The 22,715-nt window shown below is 37.3% G+C and overlaps 1 protein-coding gene across 1 annotated transcript in view; it reads right to left on the bottom strand.

The window, feature by feature from the left end:
* Window positions 1-16,100, bottom strand: part of LOC149240541 (tryptophan synthase alpha chain, chloroplastic-like) — a 154,556-nt gene extending 138,456 nt beyond the window's left edge. The window contains exon 1 of the mRNA XM_089370207.1: window positions 15,885-16,100. Within this exon, the coding sequence (XP_089226333.1) occupies window positions 15,885-16,100 (216 nt within the window). The remainder of the gene's footprint in view (window positions 1-15,884) is intronic.
* Between the last annotated feature and the right edge of the window lie 6,615 nt (window positions 16,101-22,715).

Genomic DNA, 22,715 nt, shown 5'->3' with positions numbered 1-22,715 from the left:
CAGACTGAAAGTTATATATTCAAAGAAACATACATTCATACAACCATTATGCTATTATAAGCAAATTCTATTATAAGGGTACGTACCTTTGGTCCTATGTTTGAGAAGGCCTTTAGGGTCCAAACCCTTCTTGGAGTTCCCTTCTTCTCTTTTGTCCTGCAAAACAACCAATTCAAAGAATACATCAGTACATGGACAAAAACTTATAAAGAAACCATCTTCATGTTATAAAGAAAGGTGGTTAGTTATGAAATCCAAACAACCATTTACATATGAATTCTAAACATGAATATCATTAACATAAAGAATATTCATTTCGGGAACCAAGACATGTGTTTCTTTTATTTTAGACAAATAAAGTACATAAAAAGGAATATTTTCACCTGAGTCACCTTCAGCAGGCTCCAAGCAAAGCTTCCTTCTAGATTTGTTCCAGCCTCAAGCCTCTAACAAAACTCCTTCCATGACTCTCTCCATGATGTCATAAATGGTGGATGAACATCAAAACACAGGGAAACAAAGGTTTCCTGTACAAAATGGGGGAAGTGCAGAAGGCACAAGGGACTTCAAACCTGGTCAAGGGAAAAATCTCAGCATAATAACCTTTCTCTCTCTTCTCTCCTCCCTTAGGCCTTCCCTTTGAGGTCTTTTTATACCATCTCCAAAATAGTTTTTTAGTTAGGAGTTGGTTGGGAACAGATGGGCCACAGGCACTAACAGGTGATCAGCAGGTAAAACCCGCGATCTCTGCCCAAAAATAAGGAGTTTTATATCTTTTTAAGTGTTTTAATACATACATGCGGGTTGGCTATACACATACCCGCATATACACGCGTTTAACTCAGGGCAATGTCGCGTATAAGGGATAAAACATTGTTTTTTTTTTTTTTTAGGACCAGGTCTGGAAGGAGGGGTTGCCCTAGGCCATGAGTACAGCATCACAAACCATAAGAGTGAGATTTGGAGCTATAACAGAGCTCCTGATACATAAATCAATAATGTCAACAAAATTTTCCTGATAAATATCTCATTTTCCCATAATGTTTAATGTTTCAATCCATTGTTCTTTCATTCCCCTAATTAATGATGTTTTTAACACATTATCGGGTAAAGGTAGTGATGCATAAGGAGATCTTGAAGATTATACTGAAAGCGTTCCACATACTCCTCTAATGTTTCATTTGGTCTAGCTACCATCTGGAATATTTCGTCTTTTAGTTCCCTAGACCTGCAATAGTCCTGATATTTTTTTAGAAAAGATTCTTTCATTTGATCCCAGTTATTTATAAGACTGCCACCTAGTCCCATGAACCATCTCAAAGTAGCCCCTTTTAATGTAGAGGGGAATAATTTCAGTTTCTGGGGGTCAGTGGTGTATTCATAACCCCTGCACAGCACATCAAACTCAAATAGGAATGCATCTAGATCCTTGGATGTAAGACCGTGGAATGTAGGGATATGTTGAAGACGAATTGCTTTCATAGGCGCATTTGCTGCAGTATCCATGATGGGATATTGCAATGTAGAGGTTTGGGTGTTTGGCTAGTTTTGAGTCATTTAGTCAAATATGTGCCAATAACCTTCTGGGATATCTAGGAGGGTATTCCTAGGTTGAGAGGGAATGGCTTTAACAGGAATGGTTTTAATAGCGCTTCCTTTACCTGGGATAATGAGAGTGCCTAATGTCTAAGGAGATTGAGTTTCTTCAAAAATGATTTTTGCAGCACTTCCCTTATCTGGGCTACTCAATGGCTGAGTTGTCCCAAGAGGAGACCTCGGTTCCTCAGTTTCCCCTGTCTCTCCTCTTCCTTCACAAAGATTGCTAAAATTCCCTTCTTGCAATAGTTCTGGAGTAGAATTTTCAATTTCTTGAAAATCCTGCTCTTCAATTTGACTATGCACCTCAGCAAAGGCTACAGATGGTGATCCTGTGGCCTGAAGGGAACTAGTAGGCTGTCTGGAAATAACTTTTCTAGGTCCTACTGAAGGCTGAGATTCTGCTTTCTTAAAAATTTCGTCTATAAAGGTTGATCGGCCAAGGGTCACCGGCCCCTTAGCTTTTTCGGGCTTGGGTAGAGGTTTGGAATTCTTTTCTGGCTTTTTCTGCTTAGTCATGCACACACAAATCAACTGCTAGATTCTACCCAAACAAAACAATGACAAATCTGCAGGAAAGCAAGCAGAGGAGCAGGGCTGTTACATGCTCCACACGTAGGTTCTTACCTTCCGTTTTTAAAACCCAATTCTTCCCTAGCAGGATCTTACACTACTCTGAAAAGAGACAAATGGCTACACTCTTTCCCCGGCAATGGCGCCAAAATGTCGAGTCGTAAAAAGGGTTTCTTTCAGCTCTAATTACCTCACATTAATTTGTCAACCTAGGAACATTTATTTATTTCAAAGAGTGTCTCAGTATGAGGCTATCATTTGCCAGAGTAATGCTAGTAGCATAGTGATCAAAATACAAGAGTAAACGAATGCTCAAAATGAGATCTACTTACAGCAAACTATTGTTAAAGACTAAATCAAACATTCAGAAAACTGAGCATTTTATCAGTCAAGGGTTCAGTAACAATAACTCATCCCTTTGTAAATTACTGGGACCAAAGGAAACTAGGGAACAGATCCTCGATCTAGGATCCAAACAATAAATGTCACTGCCCACTACAGTCTCAGAGTGTTCTTCACACCAAAGCAACAATAACACAAATGACAGGAAATGGAACAACAAATAAGAAATGGAACAACAACTAGGAAACTATAACAGCAATTAAGTTTAATAAGTAGCAACACCTTAGTCTACAAGATCAAATGCAACAATCGTGTCCTACAGAAATCAAATGGCAATCCTCTACCTTTAAGGATGAATCGAACAACACACAGAAATAGAGCAGCATTGACTAATGATGGAATATGGGACAATGTTAGAATGTCAAATAGTAACTTAACACATGGCACACCTCAATAGTAATCTGATCTTGGTAATCCAATCTTCAGTCTTAGTTATAAATAATATGACTGCATTTCAAAATGGAACAGTAACGTCCATATATTCAACAATCGCGAGGAAATATAATCTCTAAGATGAATTTAGTAATATCAGCAGTCAAGTGTTACAACACAGACATTCTATAATTGAACAGCAATGGTATCCTGTAAAAGCTAGTTATATCAGTACTTAAGGAAACAACAATACGTTGTAGAGTTATAATGTCTCTGTCTCAGAAAATGATATCACTTAACAGATCAGATGTAACAGAGCTGTGATGTAAAATAACAAAACATATCAGATTACCGAATAAAGCTGATGAGCAAACCACGCATAAACCAAAAGTAATAGTATAGGAGAAAGTGTTCCTCCAAGGCCAGGCCCTTAGCCTCCAGGGGTACACCGCTTGAAGTTATTTCAGGATCAGAGATGAAATAGCAACCAAGTTTGTATTAATGCATAAGACAGAATTACAGTGGATCACTTCTCAACGAGAGTTGATGATCAAAGTCTCAACTTTAAGAGAAATTACATAAAAACATAATAGACTATCTCCCGGGCTAACAATGCTGCCCCTTTTTATAATGGTGAAGGCAGAGATGTCTAGGTGCAAAAATAGTTAAAGCAGCGATCCCTCAGGATCAAAGGATCCTGAGGGATTCGCCGAACCATTGGCTCTCAGTTATCTCTTTACTTTCTTGTGCTGAGCCGATATCTCCATTTCCTTTCCTTGGCTGATACGCTTTGATTTGGTTTGCCTTGTTTGCATGTGGTTCCCCGTTAAAGGAACAGCGGTTAACCTGGCCTTGTCCTTTCCTTTGGAACAACAGTCTTTCGTTTTTCCTTCTTCCTGCATAAGAAAATGACAATTGTCAGTGTTTTCGTTTTGCACATTAATCTTACAGATTTTATTACAATTCCTTATCATCTACCTAGTTCATGATGCAAAAGGTTTGTAAGTTTTAATGAAAAGATGCTGAAATAATCACCAAAACCATACCTTCTTTAGTACTCCACAGCTTCCTCCTCAATAGGAACATCATCAGGATCTAGTGGAGGGATAGTTGTCTCCTCATCCTCTACTGCTTCATATGGGTTCACTGTGCATTGCCAGCCTCTTGGTTTTTGTGTTTGTTTCTTGTTTCTTTTGGTTTCTTTTTTGGCTTGTGGGCAGTTACTAAGAAGGTGACCTATTTTTTGATAGCCACGACACCTGAAGGTTGTGTTCTCATAATCTAGTGGTTGATTCCACTGTGTGTTGTTATGGATCAAAATTATGCTGTTAGGTAACCCTTGGCTAAGATCTACTTCTGCACAAATTCTGGCAAAAGTATGTATACCTATTGTAGACCACCATAGTATTGGTGTCAAAACCTGGGAACCAGGGAGTCATGAAGAGTCCTGCATTGCCCCAGAACCATGGACCCTGATGGAGGGCATATTCCCTTTCCTTGACTGTGTCAAATCTGTCAATAAAAAAACCTTTGGAGCATAAATGGATGTCACAGTTTGTTGTCCATGTGGAGAAGATCCATTATTGTAATGCATCTGTTTTGGGCCAAAAGCCATTGAATCTGCATATGACAGCCTTTGTAGAAAAATCAGTATAATTTTTTTTTACTTCAGGCAGAGCGATTGTCAGTACTGGAGTCTGCATTTTTTTTTCTACAATATAGGGTCCAGGTAGATCTAGTGGTGGTGTTGGCTTTGTGGAGGTTTTCCGTTACACCAAAACCCACAGGTGTTGGCAAACATTACAAGCCAATAACTAGGATCCCCAGGGTGGAAATTACGGATTCTATAGAGGTGTGGTGATTCTTCCAACACCCCCCCTCAAACGCAACTTGGGGGAATCGAACCTGGGTCCAAGCTCTGATACCATGTAGGAATTTATAGGGTAAGTTCCTCAGACAGAACACCAAAGGACACTGCTCACAACCAGATCGCAGATCAATACACCAGTATTTTTGACGTGGTTAAAACCCTCAAAGAGGGAAACAGTCCACGACCTGAGCCAACGCGGCCACTTCAGGCAATTTATTAATAAAAGAATGAAAATTTACATATGTTTCTCTCATGCACGGATTACCCTACAAATGACCCTCCATGCGCTTTAAATAGAAATCATGGACCAATCAGGTGTCAAGCCACGGATCAAGTGTCGGTAATACCGAGGAGAGAATGAGCCGTCGGATCACTACATATTGTGACCGTCGGATTGTAAGTTACAAAATGTACAACGGTAAAGAAACACACTTTACCTAACTCTATACCTAACTCTATACTAGACCAAGTTGTACTTAACTATTTCCTATGTGTCGGAATATCCTAACATCCCCCCTTAAGAATAACTTGGGATAGGATTAAAGGATTTACAAATATGACACAATAGGAGAAGGAAGGAGGCACTAGAGCCTATCCCCCCTTAGTGACAACTTCCTGAACTCCAACCATAAATAGAAGTTTAGTGAACTTCGCCTCTGTGAGAGCCTTTGTAAAGATGTCTGCCACTTGATCATCTGTTGAACAATATTGCACTTCAAGAACATGGTCGTGAATGAGCTTTCTGATGAAGTGCATGTGCAGTTCAATGTGGTTGTTGCGTTGATGTTGGACTGGATCTTTGCATAGCTGAATGGCACTTTGATTATCACACCAAAGTGTAGTCGGATGATGCTGCTGAAAGCCAAACTCTGACAGGATCTGACGAAGCCACAAGGCTTCCTTACTAGCTTCTACGGCACCACGATACTCTGCTTCTACTGATGAAAGAGAAATGGCACCTTTTTTATTGCAAGCCCATGTAATAGGTCCTGAACCAAAAGTGAACACATAACCGGCAGTAGACTTCCAATCATCAGGGTCACCAGCCCAATCAGAATCAGTGAAACCAACCAATAGAGGAGCTACTTCGGCACTGTAATGAATCCCAAACTGAACTGTACCTCGAACATAACGAAGTATTATTTTAGCTGCTTTCCAATGACTTTCATGGGGGTTTTGCATGAACCGAGCAACAAGGCCAACAGCAAAGGAAAGGTCAGGATGAGTATGGGTTAGATACAAAAGTTTTCCTACAAGTTGACGGTATAAGGTAGCATCAACTTCAGGAGAATTACAAGTGACTGAAAGTTTGACTCCAGACTGAAAGGGAGAATGGGCTGGCTTACAGTCTTCCATGTGAAAATGACGTAGAATATCACAAGCATACTTGGACTGGGAAAGGGAAATACCCTCCTTGTATTGCAAGACTTGAAGACCGAAAAAATAGTGTAAGTGTCCTAAGTCTGTCATTTCAAATTTCCTTTTAAGGCTAGACTTCACATGGTTTATAAGGTTTGGATCACTACCAGTAAGGATAATATCATCAACATAAAGAACAAGGATGATAAGAGAGTTTCCCACTTTCTTGGTGTAGACAGTATTGTCAGAATGACACCTAGAAAAGCCAGATTCTAAAAGAAAGCTATCCATTTTGGCATACCAAGCCCGAGGAGCTTGCTTGAGACCATAAAGGGATTTCTTAAGTTGAAATACAAGGCTGGAGTTTGTTTGTATGAAGCCAATGGGTTGTTCCATATAGATTTCTTCATGCAAGTCCCCATGCAAGAAGGCAGATTTAACATCCATCTGATGGACTTCCCATTTGAAAGAGGCAGCAAGGGAAAGAACAAGGCGAATAGAGTTAATTTTGGCAACAGGAGAGAAGGTTTCAGTGTAGTCAATGCCTTTAACCTGTGAAAAGCCCTTAGCAACAAGACGAGCTTTATGTTTATCAACTTTCCCATCTGGTCCATACTTGGTTCTGTAAACGCATTTGCATCTAACAAGTTTTCATCCCTTTGGTAAAGGAACAAGATCCCATGTATCATTTGCCAATAATGAATGATATTCTTCATTCATAGCTGCTTCCAAGGCTTCCATCTTCTTAAAGCATTTTGATTCTAAGTGGCCATCTCGATTACAAAAATTGCAATGTCTATCAGTCTTCTTCCCTTTGTTTTTATTTGTCTTATCATTTTGTTGAAATGATTTTTCATTTTGGGGCTAAAATTGCTTAGGGCCCTTGTTTGGTTTAGGACCATTCTTTTTAGGATATGACTTTTTAGGATTCTTTGAATTTGGTTGCTGCTGGGCGGCTAACGCTTTCTTGGAAGAGTTTCCAAGATTAAGAAGACCAAGGTGTAAGAGTTTTTCTTGTTCTCTTATTAAAGAATCACAAAAAGAGTCAAAGGAAGGGGGCTTGTAGTCTGTTCCTTGAGAAATGAAGGCTTCTCTTGTAGAATGGAAGGTGGAAACAAACGCAGAGTAGGTTGATCCCAACTTAGTAAGAATGGAATAGATAAGGTTACTATCTTCTTTCTTAACTTTAACACCTTCCAAGAGATATCTAAGAGTCTTGAACTTGGACAAGAAATCTTCAATGCAAGAAAAATTATTAGGGTCCAATGTAAGAAACACATTTTCAAGTTGATGGGCTCTAATTTCATTTTTAATCCCAAAAACTTTATTGATTTGTTTCATTGCTTCATCAGGAGTATCAATTTCTGCAATATGGAATCTAAGATCTGGAGAAATAGACATCCCTACCAATCCACGTGCTTGATCTTGCCTATTTTCCCATTTAGCAGCCTTATCTTCATCGTTCGGTTTCTTTTCTTGGCCTGAGGCTATTCTGTAGAGACCTTTACTTCTAAGTAAATCTTCAATGTAAGCCAACCATTGGAAGTAGTTGGTGCTGTCAAGGGTAACTTGGTATTGACTTTCCATTTCAATGGAAACTCAAGCTAAAGATGCTGAAAATAAGTGTTCCAATGGATAGATCTCGAAAAATTAGGCTGGTTTAAAAAAAAAGGCTCTGAAAACGGCTTCCGGATGAAGAAGTTATGGCTTTTTGAAAAAAAGTTGTTGAAGTTGCCGACGAAGTGCGGGAATGTGCGGAAATGAAAAAGTCCGCCCCCACAAAATGGAGACTTGAACCCAAGACCTCTACTCTTTTAAAATAGCTTTGAACCAATTGATCTATACAAAAAATTTGAGAGAGAGAGAGAGAGAGAGGGGGGGGGATGCTTTGGGTTGCGTGCTTGCTTTGAGAAAGCTTTTTTTCCCTACAAAACAAAAAACACAAAACCCAACACGAACATGCAAAGAAAACGAACCTTATGGCTCGAAGTTAGCTTTAGTCGAAAAACTAAATATTTTCAAAAATGAACCTTGCGGCTCAAAGTTAGCTTTGGCCGGAAACTAAATATTTTCCTCAATGTTTCTGATTTTCCGAGATCACCCTAAGGCGCAGGGAAAAGAGCATATGCATGAGAAAAATCCTTCCTTTCTGTTTCTGATTTGCCCAGATCGCACAGAGTCGCAGGGCAAAGAGCATACGCAGAAATGAAAGGTATAGATTCGGTAATAAAAAAGGTAAATAAACCGAAACCGAAATAAACAGAGAGAAAATAACAGTAAACTGCAAATAAACATTGTATACCTCCAAATCTTAAAAATGACGCAGCTAGGGCTACCGAAAACCTTTTCGCGTGAAACGAAAGGGGTTCCTCATTGGAACAGATGCTCCCAACACAACAGAGCAATCCTCTCGGCCCGAAAGCAGTCAGAAATAGCAGATCTAGGAAATGGCAGTCGGATGCAGTTCTACCGGCTTCAGATTTGGATCACCAACGGACGCGGCCCTCAAATAGCTCCCATACCATGTGGAGGTTTTCCGTTACACAAAAACCCGCAGGTGTTGGTAAACATTACAAGCCAGTAACTAGGATCCCCAGGGTGGAAATTACGGATTCTATAGAGGTGCGGTGATTCTTCCAACACCCCCCGTCAAACGCAACTTGGGGGAATCGAACCTGGGTCTAAGCTCTGATACCATGTGGGAATTTACAGGGTAAGTTCCTCAAACAGAACACCAAAGGACACCGCTCACAACCAGATCACAGATCAATACACTAGTATTTTTGACGTGGTTAAAACCCTCAAAGAGGGAAACAGTCCATGGCCTGAGCTAACGCGGCCACTTCAAGAAATTTATTAATAAAAGAATGAAAATTTACATATGTTTCTCTCATGCACGGATTACCCTACAAATGACCCTCCATGCGCTTTAAATAGAAATCATGGACCAATCAGGTGTCAAGCCATGGATCAAGTGTCGGTAATACCGAGGAGAGAATGAGTCGTCGGATCACTACATATCGTGACCGTCAGATTGTAAGTTACAAAATGTACAACGGTAAAGAAACACACTTTACCTAACTCTATACTAGACCAAGTTGTACTTAAATATTTCCTATGTGTCGGAATATCCTAACAGGCTTGTTGTTGGCTTCCCCCTTCCCTTTAACGACATCCTTGAAAGAAGTTGTACCCTTTGAGCTGGATCCAGAGCTTCCCCCTCTCAGCCTCGTGCTTAGTATGATGGTTGAGTCTCGCACAATTCCATAGTCCTACACTGTGTAATGGTCCTATAAAATTTTTCCTGCATATATCAAGCTTTGCATGTTTGCTGATATGCCTATATGTGCTTGTATTTCATACTTTATATCCTCTATCAACTTCCCCTTCTAGGTTCGCTTGCATATTGTTCTCCCTGACAGGGTTCTGATAAAAATTTGTATCAATTCTTGGTCGGAGTCCTTGGTGGCTAGTGTTGTTCTTGGCCAGGATCCTTCTACTATTTGGGCCACCGAAGCAATGAGATGTTCAGGCTCTCTGAGGTCATTTTTTAGATGCCCATTCATAATGCCCAGAGTTCCTGTTTGTATCAAGGAAGCCCTGACCTCCCGATGTATGGCAGTTTTGATAAGGAGAGTCCCGGTCATGAGTTTCTTCTTCCCCTTGATGTCATCAGCCCGCGTCTGTCTGGAGGAGAACAGGGGTGCAGCAAGCCGCATGACCCTCGACCCTTTACTCACGCCCCTTTCTTTCTTGTCGGCCTCTCCCTTGTTGTTTTTCCTGAGAACGGTGGATCGATCAACACGGGACAGTCCGAAGGAGGACGGGGGTTCAACAAGCTGCACAGCCTTCAACCCATCGCGTGCAGCCCTACCTTGCCTGACTATTTCTCCCTTGTCATTTTGAAAGGTGGCTCGAATGAGGGTAGGGTCTAATCAATGCTGAGGTAATTCTATCATTCCTTGTTGCAGTGGTATAGATCCCTGCTCCGCCCAGTATAAACCGCCCTGAGCTAGGAAGAGAGAACCCACCCCTGGTCGATGTATGAGTCGATCCGCCCCATGGGAATCAATTCTTGATTCAGATCTAGGCCAAAGCATTGACAGGGAAACATGCTTGGCTATCCCAGCTGCCGAACTCCTTGTTGTTCCATTACAGCTCTAATCTTTGGTTTACTGTGCGACGGCGACGCTATTCATTCCTTCTAAAACCCTAGCCATCGCTCATTCCTCTGTCTTTTCCAAATATTTTTTATAATTCTTCTCTCTCAATGTATTGATTAGAAAGTATATTTTTTTAATGTATTGATTAGAAAGTATATTATTTTTAATTATAAAGTTGCACTTAGGTGAAATTTTTTTTGTTATTTTTCTTTTATTTAAAAAAAAAAAAAAAACAAAAACAAAAAAACAAAAACTTTTATTGGTGGTTGAGAGAAAATGTCATCACCCATTGAGCCCAGGATGGGAGGGCAGGATGATGTTCGTGGCGTCATAATCTATTTGGGGATTGATTTGGTCAATTTTGGGAATTATTATTTTTATGATAAGAATCACAGGATTTTGAATAAAATGAGGGTTTGCGAGAGGAATTGCTTCTACAATTCAATGATGACGATGTGCATGATGTGGTGCCCCACTTATTCCTGCATCGTATGTTTTCAGGTAGCTGAATACCCTTTCACATTACAAATCTAATCCTTCATTAGAATATCATTCTTTGTGGTATGGTTTTTTGTTTAATTTTATTTGATTTTTGGGTACTATTTATTTGGGGTTCTTTGCATTGATTTTTTTTGTTTGACGTTTATTTGCGGATTTGACTATTGCAATTTGAGGTACTATTGCTGGAAATGTATTTCTTATATGATTCTATTCAAAACTTGGATTTTATTTCATTTGTTCAATCTCACCTTGCAATGATGAATTTTATTGAAAGGTTGCCCATTGCTATTTATCTCTATGAACAAGACCTTGTTGAAGTTTTAAAGATGAAACATGTTGCTGGTGCATATAAGGAAATGGTGAGAAAAATCCTACCAATCCTATATTCTTTTCTATCTCATTTATCTCTACATGTGGGTTCAACAATTACTAAATTATTTGTATGATTAGGTCATTTATATTGAAGCATGTGAAAGTGGAAGCATTTTTTAGGGTTTGCTACCAAAGGTGTTGAACATCTATGCTACAAAAACATCAAATGGAGAGGAAAGTAGTTGGGGAACTTATTATCCTGGGGTGTACCTCCTCTTTCTCTAGAATATGAAACATGCCTCAGAAATTTGTATAGTATTGTCTAGATGGAAGATAGGTTTGATTGAAATGCTAGAATTTTTTATTTTTTTTTCCACTCGTTGGCCATTTTGGATGTTTCTTATTGACTCGAACTGTGTTCTCATTTTACTTTATTATGCATTGGATGTTTCTTATTGATTGAAAATATGTTCTAATTTAGCATTTATTTTGCAGACTAAAACTATAAAGCAACAATATCAATTGGTAAGTCGGTTTGAATTTCGAAGCAAAATAGTTTCGATGGTCTAGGATTTGTTGTAACATTTTCTTGGCAAAATGACAGTTAAATTTTTTGACTTCCTCTATATTGGCTCAAAATATGTTGCCTTTTTCTCTTCTCCAAATTTTATTTGAGCATTCTCATCCCATTGGCATTTGGTATTTAGCAAAAAGAGTTTTCATTGCATGCTTTGCATCTTACCCAAGGTGCATTCAAGATGTTTCAGGCCCATATCATGCAATGAATGTTAATGGCATATCATTTCTTGGTTCTATTGGAGCAACTCCTAATAAAGGTGCATGAAAGAGTTTAAATATAATTTATATCCTAATCTAATGCCTGCCTATATAAGGGATTTCAAGCGTGAGCAAGTTCAAGTACTTGACAACACTATTTTGAGGAATACTTATTTTTCATTGATGAAGTTCAAATGTAAAAAGGAGTAACAGACTCAAAGTAGGTCCTATGGCCAAAATTGATTGTTTATGAAATGTGAGAATGATTTTCAACCTCTTACTCAAAGTATTGTTTATCAACAAGCTTGTAACTAAAGTTTATGTTACAATATATTGTTGGATTGTTTTCTCTTTGCGGGGGGATATTAGTTTTATTCCCAACACTATATCAATACTTTCAGGTGCAGATTTGCGGAAAATTGGTGTATCAGAATGAAAAGCAAGCTACATTCATGACCTTGCATCCAAATTTATGTTAAGAGTTCTTTCATATTCTTTAATATTTGAAATGTATGATGACTCTTTGATTTATTTACTAACTACTGTGAAGGAAATTGGTGTTTGGTTTGTACATATCTTCATTTGCAAAGAACTGATGTGTTTCCTATTGTAAAATTATTAGAGCACAAATATGGATCTAGTTGAATAATAATGGCACAAACTTGCAAGAATTGAAAAAGAAAATTGGAATAGAGAATGAATTCACTTACCCAATATTGATTTGAATATCAATACATAAAGTAGCTAAGTTAAGCTTAGTTGTACATGCAATAACTAAGGATAACTGAAACCAAATGTGTTTTATGTTCTGTTAATGTGAACATGCACCACATGCAAGTGCTAGAGGTAACGAACTAAGCTAAGTGCACACCACATGTAAGCACTAGATTTAACTAACACTTACTAAGTGCACATCACATGTAAGAATTAGAGTTGATTTGAAGCTAATTAAGGCTAACTTGATGCATGTACACCAACACCCTCCTTAAGCTTAACTTAAGTGGGTGTGATGAAAAATGAATGGTTCCTGGCAACAAGGCCATTTTAGGTACCCATGTAAAATACATGAAAAGGAGGAAAGAGGGAGAATACGATGGGAAGAACGCCCTGCACCTCACCCCCCACCCCCTCTCAAAATATAATGCAAAAAGTAGAGAAAATACAACTAATAGGCAATTGTGTCCATCACACTGAGACGATCTCGCAAAAATTGAAACTTCTACTCAGTGAATGTCCTATTGAAGATGTCAGCAATCTGCTCAAAATTGGGACAATATTGTAGATTGATGGTCCCATCATGAATCAATTCTCTAATGAATTTCAAGTGGACCTCTATATTTTTGGTCTGTTATCGCTGCGTTGGATATCTACAAAACTTTAGCATACTCTAATTATCACACCATATGACAATCGGATGATGGACACTAATACCAAGCTCAGAAAGAAAATGTTGTAGCCAAATGGCTCGAATAGTGGCATTGAATGCTCCTTTGTACTTGAGCTCTCTTGATGATAAAGCAATGGAAGCCTACTTCTTGCTTGACCAACAAATTGGGTTAGATCGCAACCTAAGTACATAACTAGAGGTGGACTTGCAATCAAGGTTCTCACCAGCCCAATTTGAATTCGTGAACCCAATGAGATCCAAAGAACAATTTGCTTCATGATGAATCCCATAGGTGATTGTCCCCTAGACATATCGAAGGATGTGCTTTGCATATTTCTAGTGCAACTCATGTGACTCCATGTATCTGGAAACTTCTCTTATGACATAGGAGATATCAGGACAGGATTGAGTGAGATAAAGAAGACCCCACACGAGCTGATGGTATAATGTGAAATCAACAATGTTGTCTTTGGTATTCTCAAGCATTATCCTTGATAAGAAAGGCATTGCTACTCGCTTGCACTCACTCATGTGAAATTGTGCCAAAATATATCTAACATACTTTAGTTGAGAAATGGTAATCCCATAACCACTCCGATTGATCTCTAGTCCAAGGAAAAAATTTAGCAAGCCCATATTTTTCATAGAAAACCACTTATGCAATGTAATTTTAATATTAGCAATGACAAAAGTTGAACTACCTATTATCAAAACATCATCTACGTATAGTACTATGATCGACAAGGAGTCAATTTTCTTCAACAAATAAACATTGGAATCAGATTTGTAGTGTACAAAATTTTAAGATAACAAATAGGAATCCATCTTTTCATCCCACACTCTAGGTGCCCACTTGAGGCCATAGAGAGACTTCTTTAGTTTGCATACCAAAGATGAATTTTTCATGTATACCTGCGGTTTCTCCATGTAGATTTCCTCCTCAAGATCACCATGAAGAAAGGCATTCTTCACATCCATATGATGCACCTCCCATCCTCTTACTATTGGAATGGGGAGAGCTAGCTCAATGGAATCCATTTTTTCCACTGGAGAAAAAGTTTCATCATAGTCAACACCATGTACCTGCTGGAAACCTTTCTCCACCACTCATGCCTTATATTGACTAACTTGGCCATCTGTTTCTTTATTGGTCCAGTAAACTCACTTGCACCTGACAAGTTTACAATTGGAAGGTAGCGGAACTAGGTCCAAAGTTTGGTTCTCAATGAGAGTTGTATTACTCATCCATAGTTGCTTCCCATTCAGGATGCCAAGCTGGTTCTACATAAGTTTTTGGATTAGATGCATGCATCATATAATCATGCATGGGCATGCATGGCTCCATAGCTAAGAGTGTTTTTGGAGCTTCCTCAAATTGACGTATAGTGGCAGGATCATCTCAGAGATCACTCATGTTGTGCCATTTTTGTGTTGAAGGTGGTCAAGAATCTTCCATACTGCCTGAGGAAGTATTATCTTAATGTTCAACAACTAGTGGTCCAATAGGTGTTGCAGGAAAAGACTCATCTAGATCAAAATTCAGATCTCAAGTATCATCTACATACTTATTAATTAGTGGTGAGGGCAACTTTGTAACAGGTTCATCTGGTTGTGCATGCAAAGCATCTTCTTCAAAATTTACACTCCTTTCGATAAATAGCTCTTCAATATCGAGCAATCTGTACCCTTTGACTTCATAAGAGTATCCAACAAACATGAATGCCTTGCTCTAAGGCTCCAAAGCCTTTCTCTTCTCTATAGGAATATGGGCCCAAGCTCGAGATCTGAAAATGCAAAAATGACTGACTTCAGGTTGCATGTCAGTCCAAGCCTCAAAAGGTGTTTTTCTAGTAACAAATTTATGAGGAGATCTATTTTGGATGTATGAGGCACAATTGATAGCTTCAGCCCACAATTTTGATGGAAGAGATCTTGCATGCAACATGAAATTGGTCATCTCTTTCAAAGATCTATTCTTCCTTTCGGCCACCCCATTTTGTTGTGGAGTGTAAGGAACTGTATGTTGCAACTGTATGCCTACTTCATTAAAAATATTTTGGATATCTTTGTTGACATATTCCTTCCCATTATCTGCATGGAGGATCTTGAGGTGATTTCCAGACTAATTTTCCGCATTTGCTTTGAAAATATTTAGATGTTAGAAAACTTCATAATCGAGTTTCAAGAAATAAACTCAAGTGAATCTCGTGTAATCATCTATAAATGATAACACATATATTACTTTTCTCATTGAAGGTACTGGAAATGGACCCATGAGAACACCGTGTACAAGCTCCAAGGGTGAAGAGGCTCTCCATGCATGCTCCTTCTCGAACTTGTCTTGTGGATGCTTTCCAAGAACACATCCATTACAAACACCATTTGAAAATTCAATAGTTGACAATCCTTTAACCATCCCTTGCTTGCTAAGTTGCTGCATATATTTGAAATTCAAGTGCCCAAATCTCTCGTTCCAAATCCTTCTTTCTTCATTTGCATGCGTAAGTAGGAAACTAGAACTTGACTGACGAACAAAATTAGAAAATGTATACAAATAGGATTGATCATTTACCTTGCCAAATGGAATCTTAAAGTTGGTTTGTATATCATAAATGTTCACAGAATCTGGGGTAAATTCCACTTTCCTTCTGGTGTCTGTGTGTGTCATATGATACACTGAAAGAAGATTCATAGAAAACCTTGGAATATGCAAGACATTCTCAAAACTTCCATCTTTGAATTGTGCTCTTCCTTGTCCAGTTGCTTCAAATGCAGAGTTGTCCCCCATGAGAATAGGAGGACTCGAGTATGCATGTAGAGAAGAAAAAGATTCATTTGAAGAAGCCATATGATGTGAAGCTCCTGAATCAATGATCCAATCTTGCAGTGTAGAATGAAGGGCAATCAAATCATGACCATTACCCCTTGTTTCTGATGTTTTTTCCTCCATCTTCTTCTTGGCACTTTCTGGAATGTGATGACCAAGATTATTTTGTTGAAGAGTCTTTTCCATCAAATCAATAGTCTTCTGCATCATGGCACAACCTTGCAAGAATGGATCTAGCTGAAGAATCATGGCACAAACTTGCAAGAATTGAAAAAGAAAATTGGAATAGAGAATGAATTCAATTACCCAATATTGATTTCAAAATCAATACATAAAGAAACCAAGTTAATATTAGTTGTACATGCAATAACCAAGGATAATTAAAGCTAATTGAAGCTAAGTGTGCTTTATGTTCTGCGAATGTGCGCATCCACCACATGCAAGCACTAGAGTTAACTAACTAAAGTCAAGTGAACACCACATGTAAGCACTCGAGTTAACTAACTAAGCCAAGTGCACACATGTAAGCACTAGATTTAACTAACGATAACTAAGTGCACATCACATGCAAGAATTAGAGTAAAATTGAAGCTAATTAAGGCTAACTAGATGCATGTACACCAACACCTATGGGAGATATGTGTGTTCATAAAAAGTATTCAAAAGCTTTATGGCCTCAAAATTTATGGGAGATATGTGTGTTCATAAAAGGTATTCAAAAGATTTATGGCCTCAAAATTTGCCCACACCTCTTTAGAATGATTTTTTTTCAAAATAGATGGAGGCTCTATAATTTTATAAGATCACGTATACAATGAGCATATCTTCACAACAATGTTAAAGAGCAGTAGATCAATGGATGGATTTTAATAGCGGAACACCCTTGCATGCTCAACATTTAATAGAGGGGGTTTGTGATTTCATGTTTTATCAAAACAACCCTCTTGAAATGGCATGCATAGGTTAATGGTGGTGGGGGGGGTGTGCCTTGGTGATTTTCAAAACTACTACAACCACCCGCATTCCACCTCTGGTTTTCAACCTAAGCAAACAATAATGGTATTTTGGTAATGATTTTAGGAAATGAAACATATCGACAAGGTTATTAGTGATGATCGTATTTTTTGTTGGATGTTTTGTTGTCAATAAGAGGTACCATAAACCATAATTATTGGGGCACTTCGATTGAATCATATTAGAAACACATAAAAAGCTTTAGAAACTGGTGCGTTGGTTCAACTTCAATGTTGTTCCAAATAGTGATCTAAACATGTAATTTCAGAATGAAAGAATCAAGCATCAAGAAGGATGTTTGAGCAGTGACTTCTAAACATTTCTTTACTACTATGCATGATGCCAATAGTGTAGATATTGAATCTGTCAAATTTACATTTCAAAGGGACAAGTTCATTGACAGATTAAGCATAGTTTTACAACAAATTCAAAGGTTCTTTCCTGATGAGAAAATCAATCGATTCCACTATGTTTGCTTTGTAATTAAATTTCAAAAATTGTTCTTATGTTGATATATGCTTAGAAATGGCATGTAATGAGAATCCATCTTGAGAGATTAAAGCAGGTGAATGTTGAATCTATATCATAGTGATCTATAACCCAAGAATGGCCCACACATTCTGGAGGGGGCCAAAAATAGCCTCAAATAGGTTCCTTCTAGTTTGGTTTCTTACATTCATAAGAATTGACATCAGCTACCTGGGAATATTTTATGGCATTCTAGATTGAAATTTATGTTGCTTAAATAGAGATTTGAACTATACCTATTTGTTGGAAAAGATACAAGATCTTTGAGGAAGGGGCCACAATCCTTTCCCTTCCAAATGTGCTACATAGAAGAGAAACAATATCCTATCTTTTCGATGTTTATAATTAGAAATAGTTCTTTGCACATGCATGGGGAGGAACAGCTCATGCTCACATGGTTTCCATATGCAGAACATAGATCTCTTAGCTCTGGTTTTTCTCTGATAGCACATGAGTTCTTTGTGTTGGTAGTTCTTTGTATTGATGGTTCCCTCACACGTTGATGGCTATCATAACAATTACAATTTCATTCTCCCCATTAATTTTACATTTCGTTTTGTTATCCAGGGTTTTGTGACCCTATTAGCTTTGCAGCATAAGTTGAGGTTACAGGGGGTGGATCATCAGCTTGTGGATGCTACAACCACTGCAATAATAAATTTAAATACAAGGATTAAGGTTGCAATCCAAGTAGTTGACTCAATATCAAAAAGGATCCATAAATTGAGAGATGAGCAGTTACGGCCACAACTTTCTAAATTAATAGAAGGGTTCATAAGAATGTGATAGGTGAAGAGGTGTGAATTGACGTACAATTTATAATGTGCATTTGTATGATGCATGGATGACCGTAAAAATATGTTCTATTGTGAAGGACCTTAGAGATATTTATTTAGAACAAGAAACGAAGGTGGAAGATCTAGTAGTTTCCTTTTGTGAAACAATATTTGTGTTGTTGATGTACCTATTGGTGTTACAGTTGCCATTTCCACATATAACTGTGGTTTTGGGGAAATTGTGCATATTTGGGAATGCTCCGTGAGAAGGTCTTATGAACCATTTGAGAATCCTGGTTTTGAACCTTTTGTGTTAGTAAATAGAGCAGTCTCATTGTTTGAGAGATATGATTTCTACACAATTGAAAATTATTGTGTTATGAACATTGTGAAGCATAGAATGAATCTTATCTTTTATGAATATGTTGATTTCAGACAGGACAATTCCAAAGTAAATGAAATCTTAAGATTAAGTTCTAGAACTCTAAAGGAAAGTATGTTAGTTTTGTTTGAGTTCATAAGTTTTAATCCTTCTCTCATTTATGTTATAAAGGTTAATCTCTGGAATATAGAAGTTCTTGATGATACCATGAATTTATCCCTTATAATTCTTGGGGTTAAGCAACAACTATGGCATGAAAAAAACCTATTGGGCTCACAACTTTGAGCAAGACTTGGAGAGAGTATGTGAAATCATTTTAAGATTAGGTGTTGGGGCATTGGATTTGGCTTAAGTTTCATGGTTGTAGCACTCAGTCCAAGCATTGGGAAGCTTTCCTCAGAATATATTGTCTTCACATACAAAAGGACCTACAACAGGGAAAGTTTGTTGGATTATGATGGTCCTATAATGCCTTAGACTTGTATCAAAAAAACACCTACTCTACAAGTTTAACTCCTAAATTAAATGCATTAATAAATTCAATTTATGATTGAGAGACACTTACTTCACTATTCATTTCAAGTGAAAAACAAAGATTACACTTTCACATAAAAGGAAAATTGGTTAAATAGGTGGTAGGGTTAACCCTCCTTAAAGGGGAAATTGAAATATTTGGAGGACAATTTCAACAACTTCAACTTCCTAATAATAGCCACTAGAGCCAAGCTTCAAGCTTTAAATGACCGGTGCTAAGGGAGGGCACTTTCCCAAAACTCCCTTTGAATTAACATTATAAACATCCACCCTGTAACCAATCCATTTTAACACCAACGCGAAGAAGCGAGCCCCATGTAGCCCGACCCTCGTGACACTCGCTGATTTGAACTCTAAGTGCGGAAGGCATCCTTCCCAATATTCTGAAATAGAAATATGTGAGATGGATATTCTTCTCCCATCGACTTACGTGCACAGATATTTTTCAACTCATGTTCCCGGATCTACGATCTTAGAGATTTTGTTGTCTTGCATCCTTTCAAACTCCCGCTAGATAGAACCTGAGATAGAAATAATTCTCAATGTTGTCACTTTGTCACTAGCCACAATCTCGTTCTGAGAATTTTCAAATGTTGTCTCTTTGAAAAATCTCAGATGGATTTCCTCCGAGACTTCTGTGTCTAACCCACTATAATGAAGGAGCTGGCTAACCTTGTCATCATTTCTAGTGATTTATATTCGTGCAAGGATGCTAGAGCTTCGTGGAATAATTGGAGATGTTATTGGTTTCATTTGATTGATGACCTCAATAGATTTTATCAATGGTTATTTTTCAATAGAAAACCCCAGGGACTTCTTCTTCTTCGCTTCTACTCCCCCACGAATACCATTATTTCCTATTTCAATATGATCCATCTATGTGGCCTTCATAGGCACTTCAAAGCGCATTACAACCCTGTCAGGACTCAGGGTTTTTGCAGCTTCTCAATCTATAATTTCATCTCAAGAAAGAGGATCAATTCCAATTAAATCATATGTGCTCATATTTTTGTGCCAAATTGAATTGCGTTGGGATCAGAAAACAGGTAGGGAAAAAATAAAATTGGGAAAATGCAAGAAAAAACACAGAGCCCTATACAAATATCTAGATGGAAATGGAGGATGCAACACGCATGGCCTACCCTTGTATAGTGCTTTGGTTACTTTATTATCACTTTCTTCTCATAGCAAGGCCCTTGAGGATTGGGGTTATCCTACATGTGCTCGAACCTATATGACGAAATCCCTCAATTCACTTTGAGTGATGGATGTCAAGTTTGACGCAAATTGAAATTGAATATTTGAAGCTTAGGTAGGTCACATTACATATAATTAGAATGAAAATGAAGGCTTTGGAAACCATTATCAAATCATTTTGTTATATATGCATGCAACAAATATCAGTTCACATTCCTTGGTGTGCATCTTTTCAAACTCTTGCTAGACAGAACCTGAGACAAAAATAATTCCCAACATTGCCACTTTTTCACTTGCCACAACCTCAGTCTTGGTGATTTTGAATGGTGTCTCTTTCAGAAATATCTGATGGATTTCCTTTGATACTTCTGTGGCCAACCCACTATAATGAAGGAGCTAGTTAACTTTGTCATCATTGCTAGTGATTTATATGTCTGCAAGGATGTTATAGCTTTGTGAAATAATTGGATATGATATTGGTTTCATTTGATCGGTGGTCTCACAAATTTGAGACTTTTATAGAAAAATTAAATGTTTTTAAAGATGGAAAAAGAAATATATATATATATGCTAATTTTTATAGAACAAATTAAATGTTTTTTCTATTTTTAGTATTTCATTTCAGGTTTAGTTTTCTTATCTATTTGAAAAGTAAGTGTTATTATATATGTTTATTTTTATTTTGTCTAGTTGCATTAATTTCTAAGAAGTTTTGTGTACAAGTATATCAGTGGAAATTATAATCAAGGTAGATCCATCTTAACATCGAATCTATTTAGTGCTGAGAGGGATCAAATCTATTAAGATGCAAAACTTTTTTTAGAGTGCAAAACTTGAAAAATGATTTGCACCTTGAGAGATTTGATCTCTCTCAACACTTGGATAGATTTGAGATTAAGATGTATCTACATTGATTCTTTATGTGTATGTGTGTCTCGTGCATAAAATCCATGCTAAGCATTGAAGGAATCACACATCTCCTTCATTTGGAAAAACACACCAATAAAATGTTTTAACTGTGTAGATCATCGTCCGGATTCATCTCGCATTAGGCTTGTTTTGATCGATGTTTCTAAGCAGCAACGGTGGTTCATATTTAGGATGTGAAAGATTAGTGGAAAACTGGTCTTCTTATAAATAGATGTTTGAGATGCATTGCCGACAGATCTTATGGATTGTTAATTTATTAAATTATTGTTGAATTTTAATTTATATTTTATTATTTTAATTATATTTCATTTTAATTATATTAATACATAAGTTATCATAGGTTTGAAATTTCTATGATTAAGATATCTTATTATATAGTTAAATTGAAGTAGCTTAGTCTTTTAATTTGCAACTAGTTCATATTATTGCTATTTAATTTACATTTATTGTATTTCTTTCAATTTCCCTTTTTGCTGCAACTTGTAGATTCCTTTGTTGCAACATTGTTAATTTACTTTCACTACAACTTTGGTATTTGTTACTCCTGTAAGCATATTACTCACTATTTTTTGTGACTCCAAGTTACATTGTTCTAAGTATTAATCATAGGATTAACCACTAGCTAACAAAATTTCTTATTTCTAGTTGAACTAGTTGTTGTTGCAATTCCTGTTGATGCAACTCACCTCTAACACACTTCTACTCTGTTTTCATTGATCAAAACTTGTGTTATGATTAGATATTATTTTTGGTTTATTTTTTCATCAAAATTTGCATTATGTGCATGTGTCATTTCATCCTTGTTATAGCCAATCAAGAACATCATTACACTAGAACAAGTCACTCTTAGTAATTGGTTTGTTTCCTTTTCTACAAGTGTGATTTACATTTCTTGAAATTTACTCTTCTACAATTGTGGTGTGATAGATTAGTGACTTGTGAAAGCATTTGAATCTTAAATTGTGACAATTATTACATTACTACAACCTCCTAACACATAATAAATTGCACTAGCATAGATTGTGCAAAGCAGTTGACAAGTTCCAAATGAACTTCTGATTGACAATTTAAATGAACAATTGATCAATTTTTCATTAAGATAATTAAAAGTAATTAAAAGGCCAATCACCATGGATTCAATGCTTAGCTTTGAGGAGGAAAATTTTATGGTAAAATATTACATGTGGACAATGAACACAATGAAAAAAAAGTAGT

This window comes from Pinus tabuliformis, chromosome 8 (genome assembly GCF_031772625.1).
Source record: "Pinus tabuliformis cultivar Carrire ecotype Pingquan chromosome 8, CPIR1, whole genome shotgun sequence".
Taxonomy (NCBI): domain Eukaryota; kingdom Viridiplantae; phylum Streptophyta; class Pinopsida; order Pinales; family Pinaceae; genus Pinus; species Pinus tabuliformis.
This window is presented reverse-complemented; position numbering and strand designations above follow the sequence as displayed.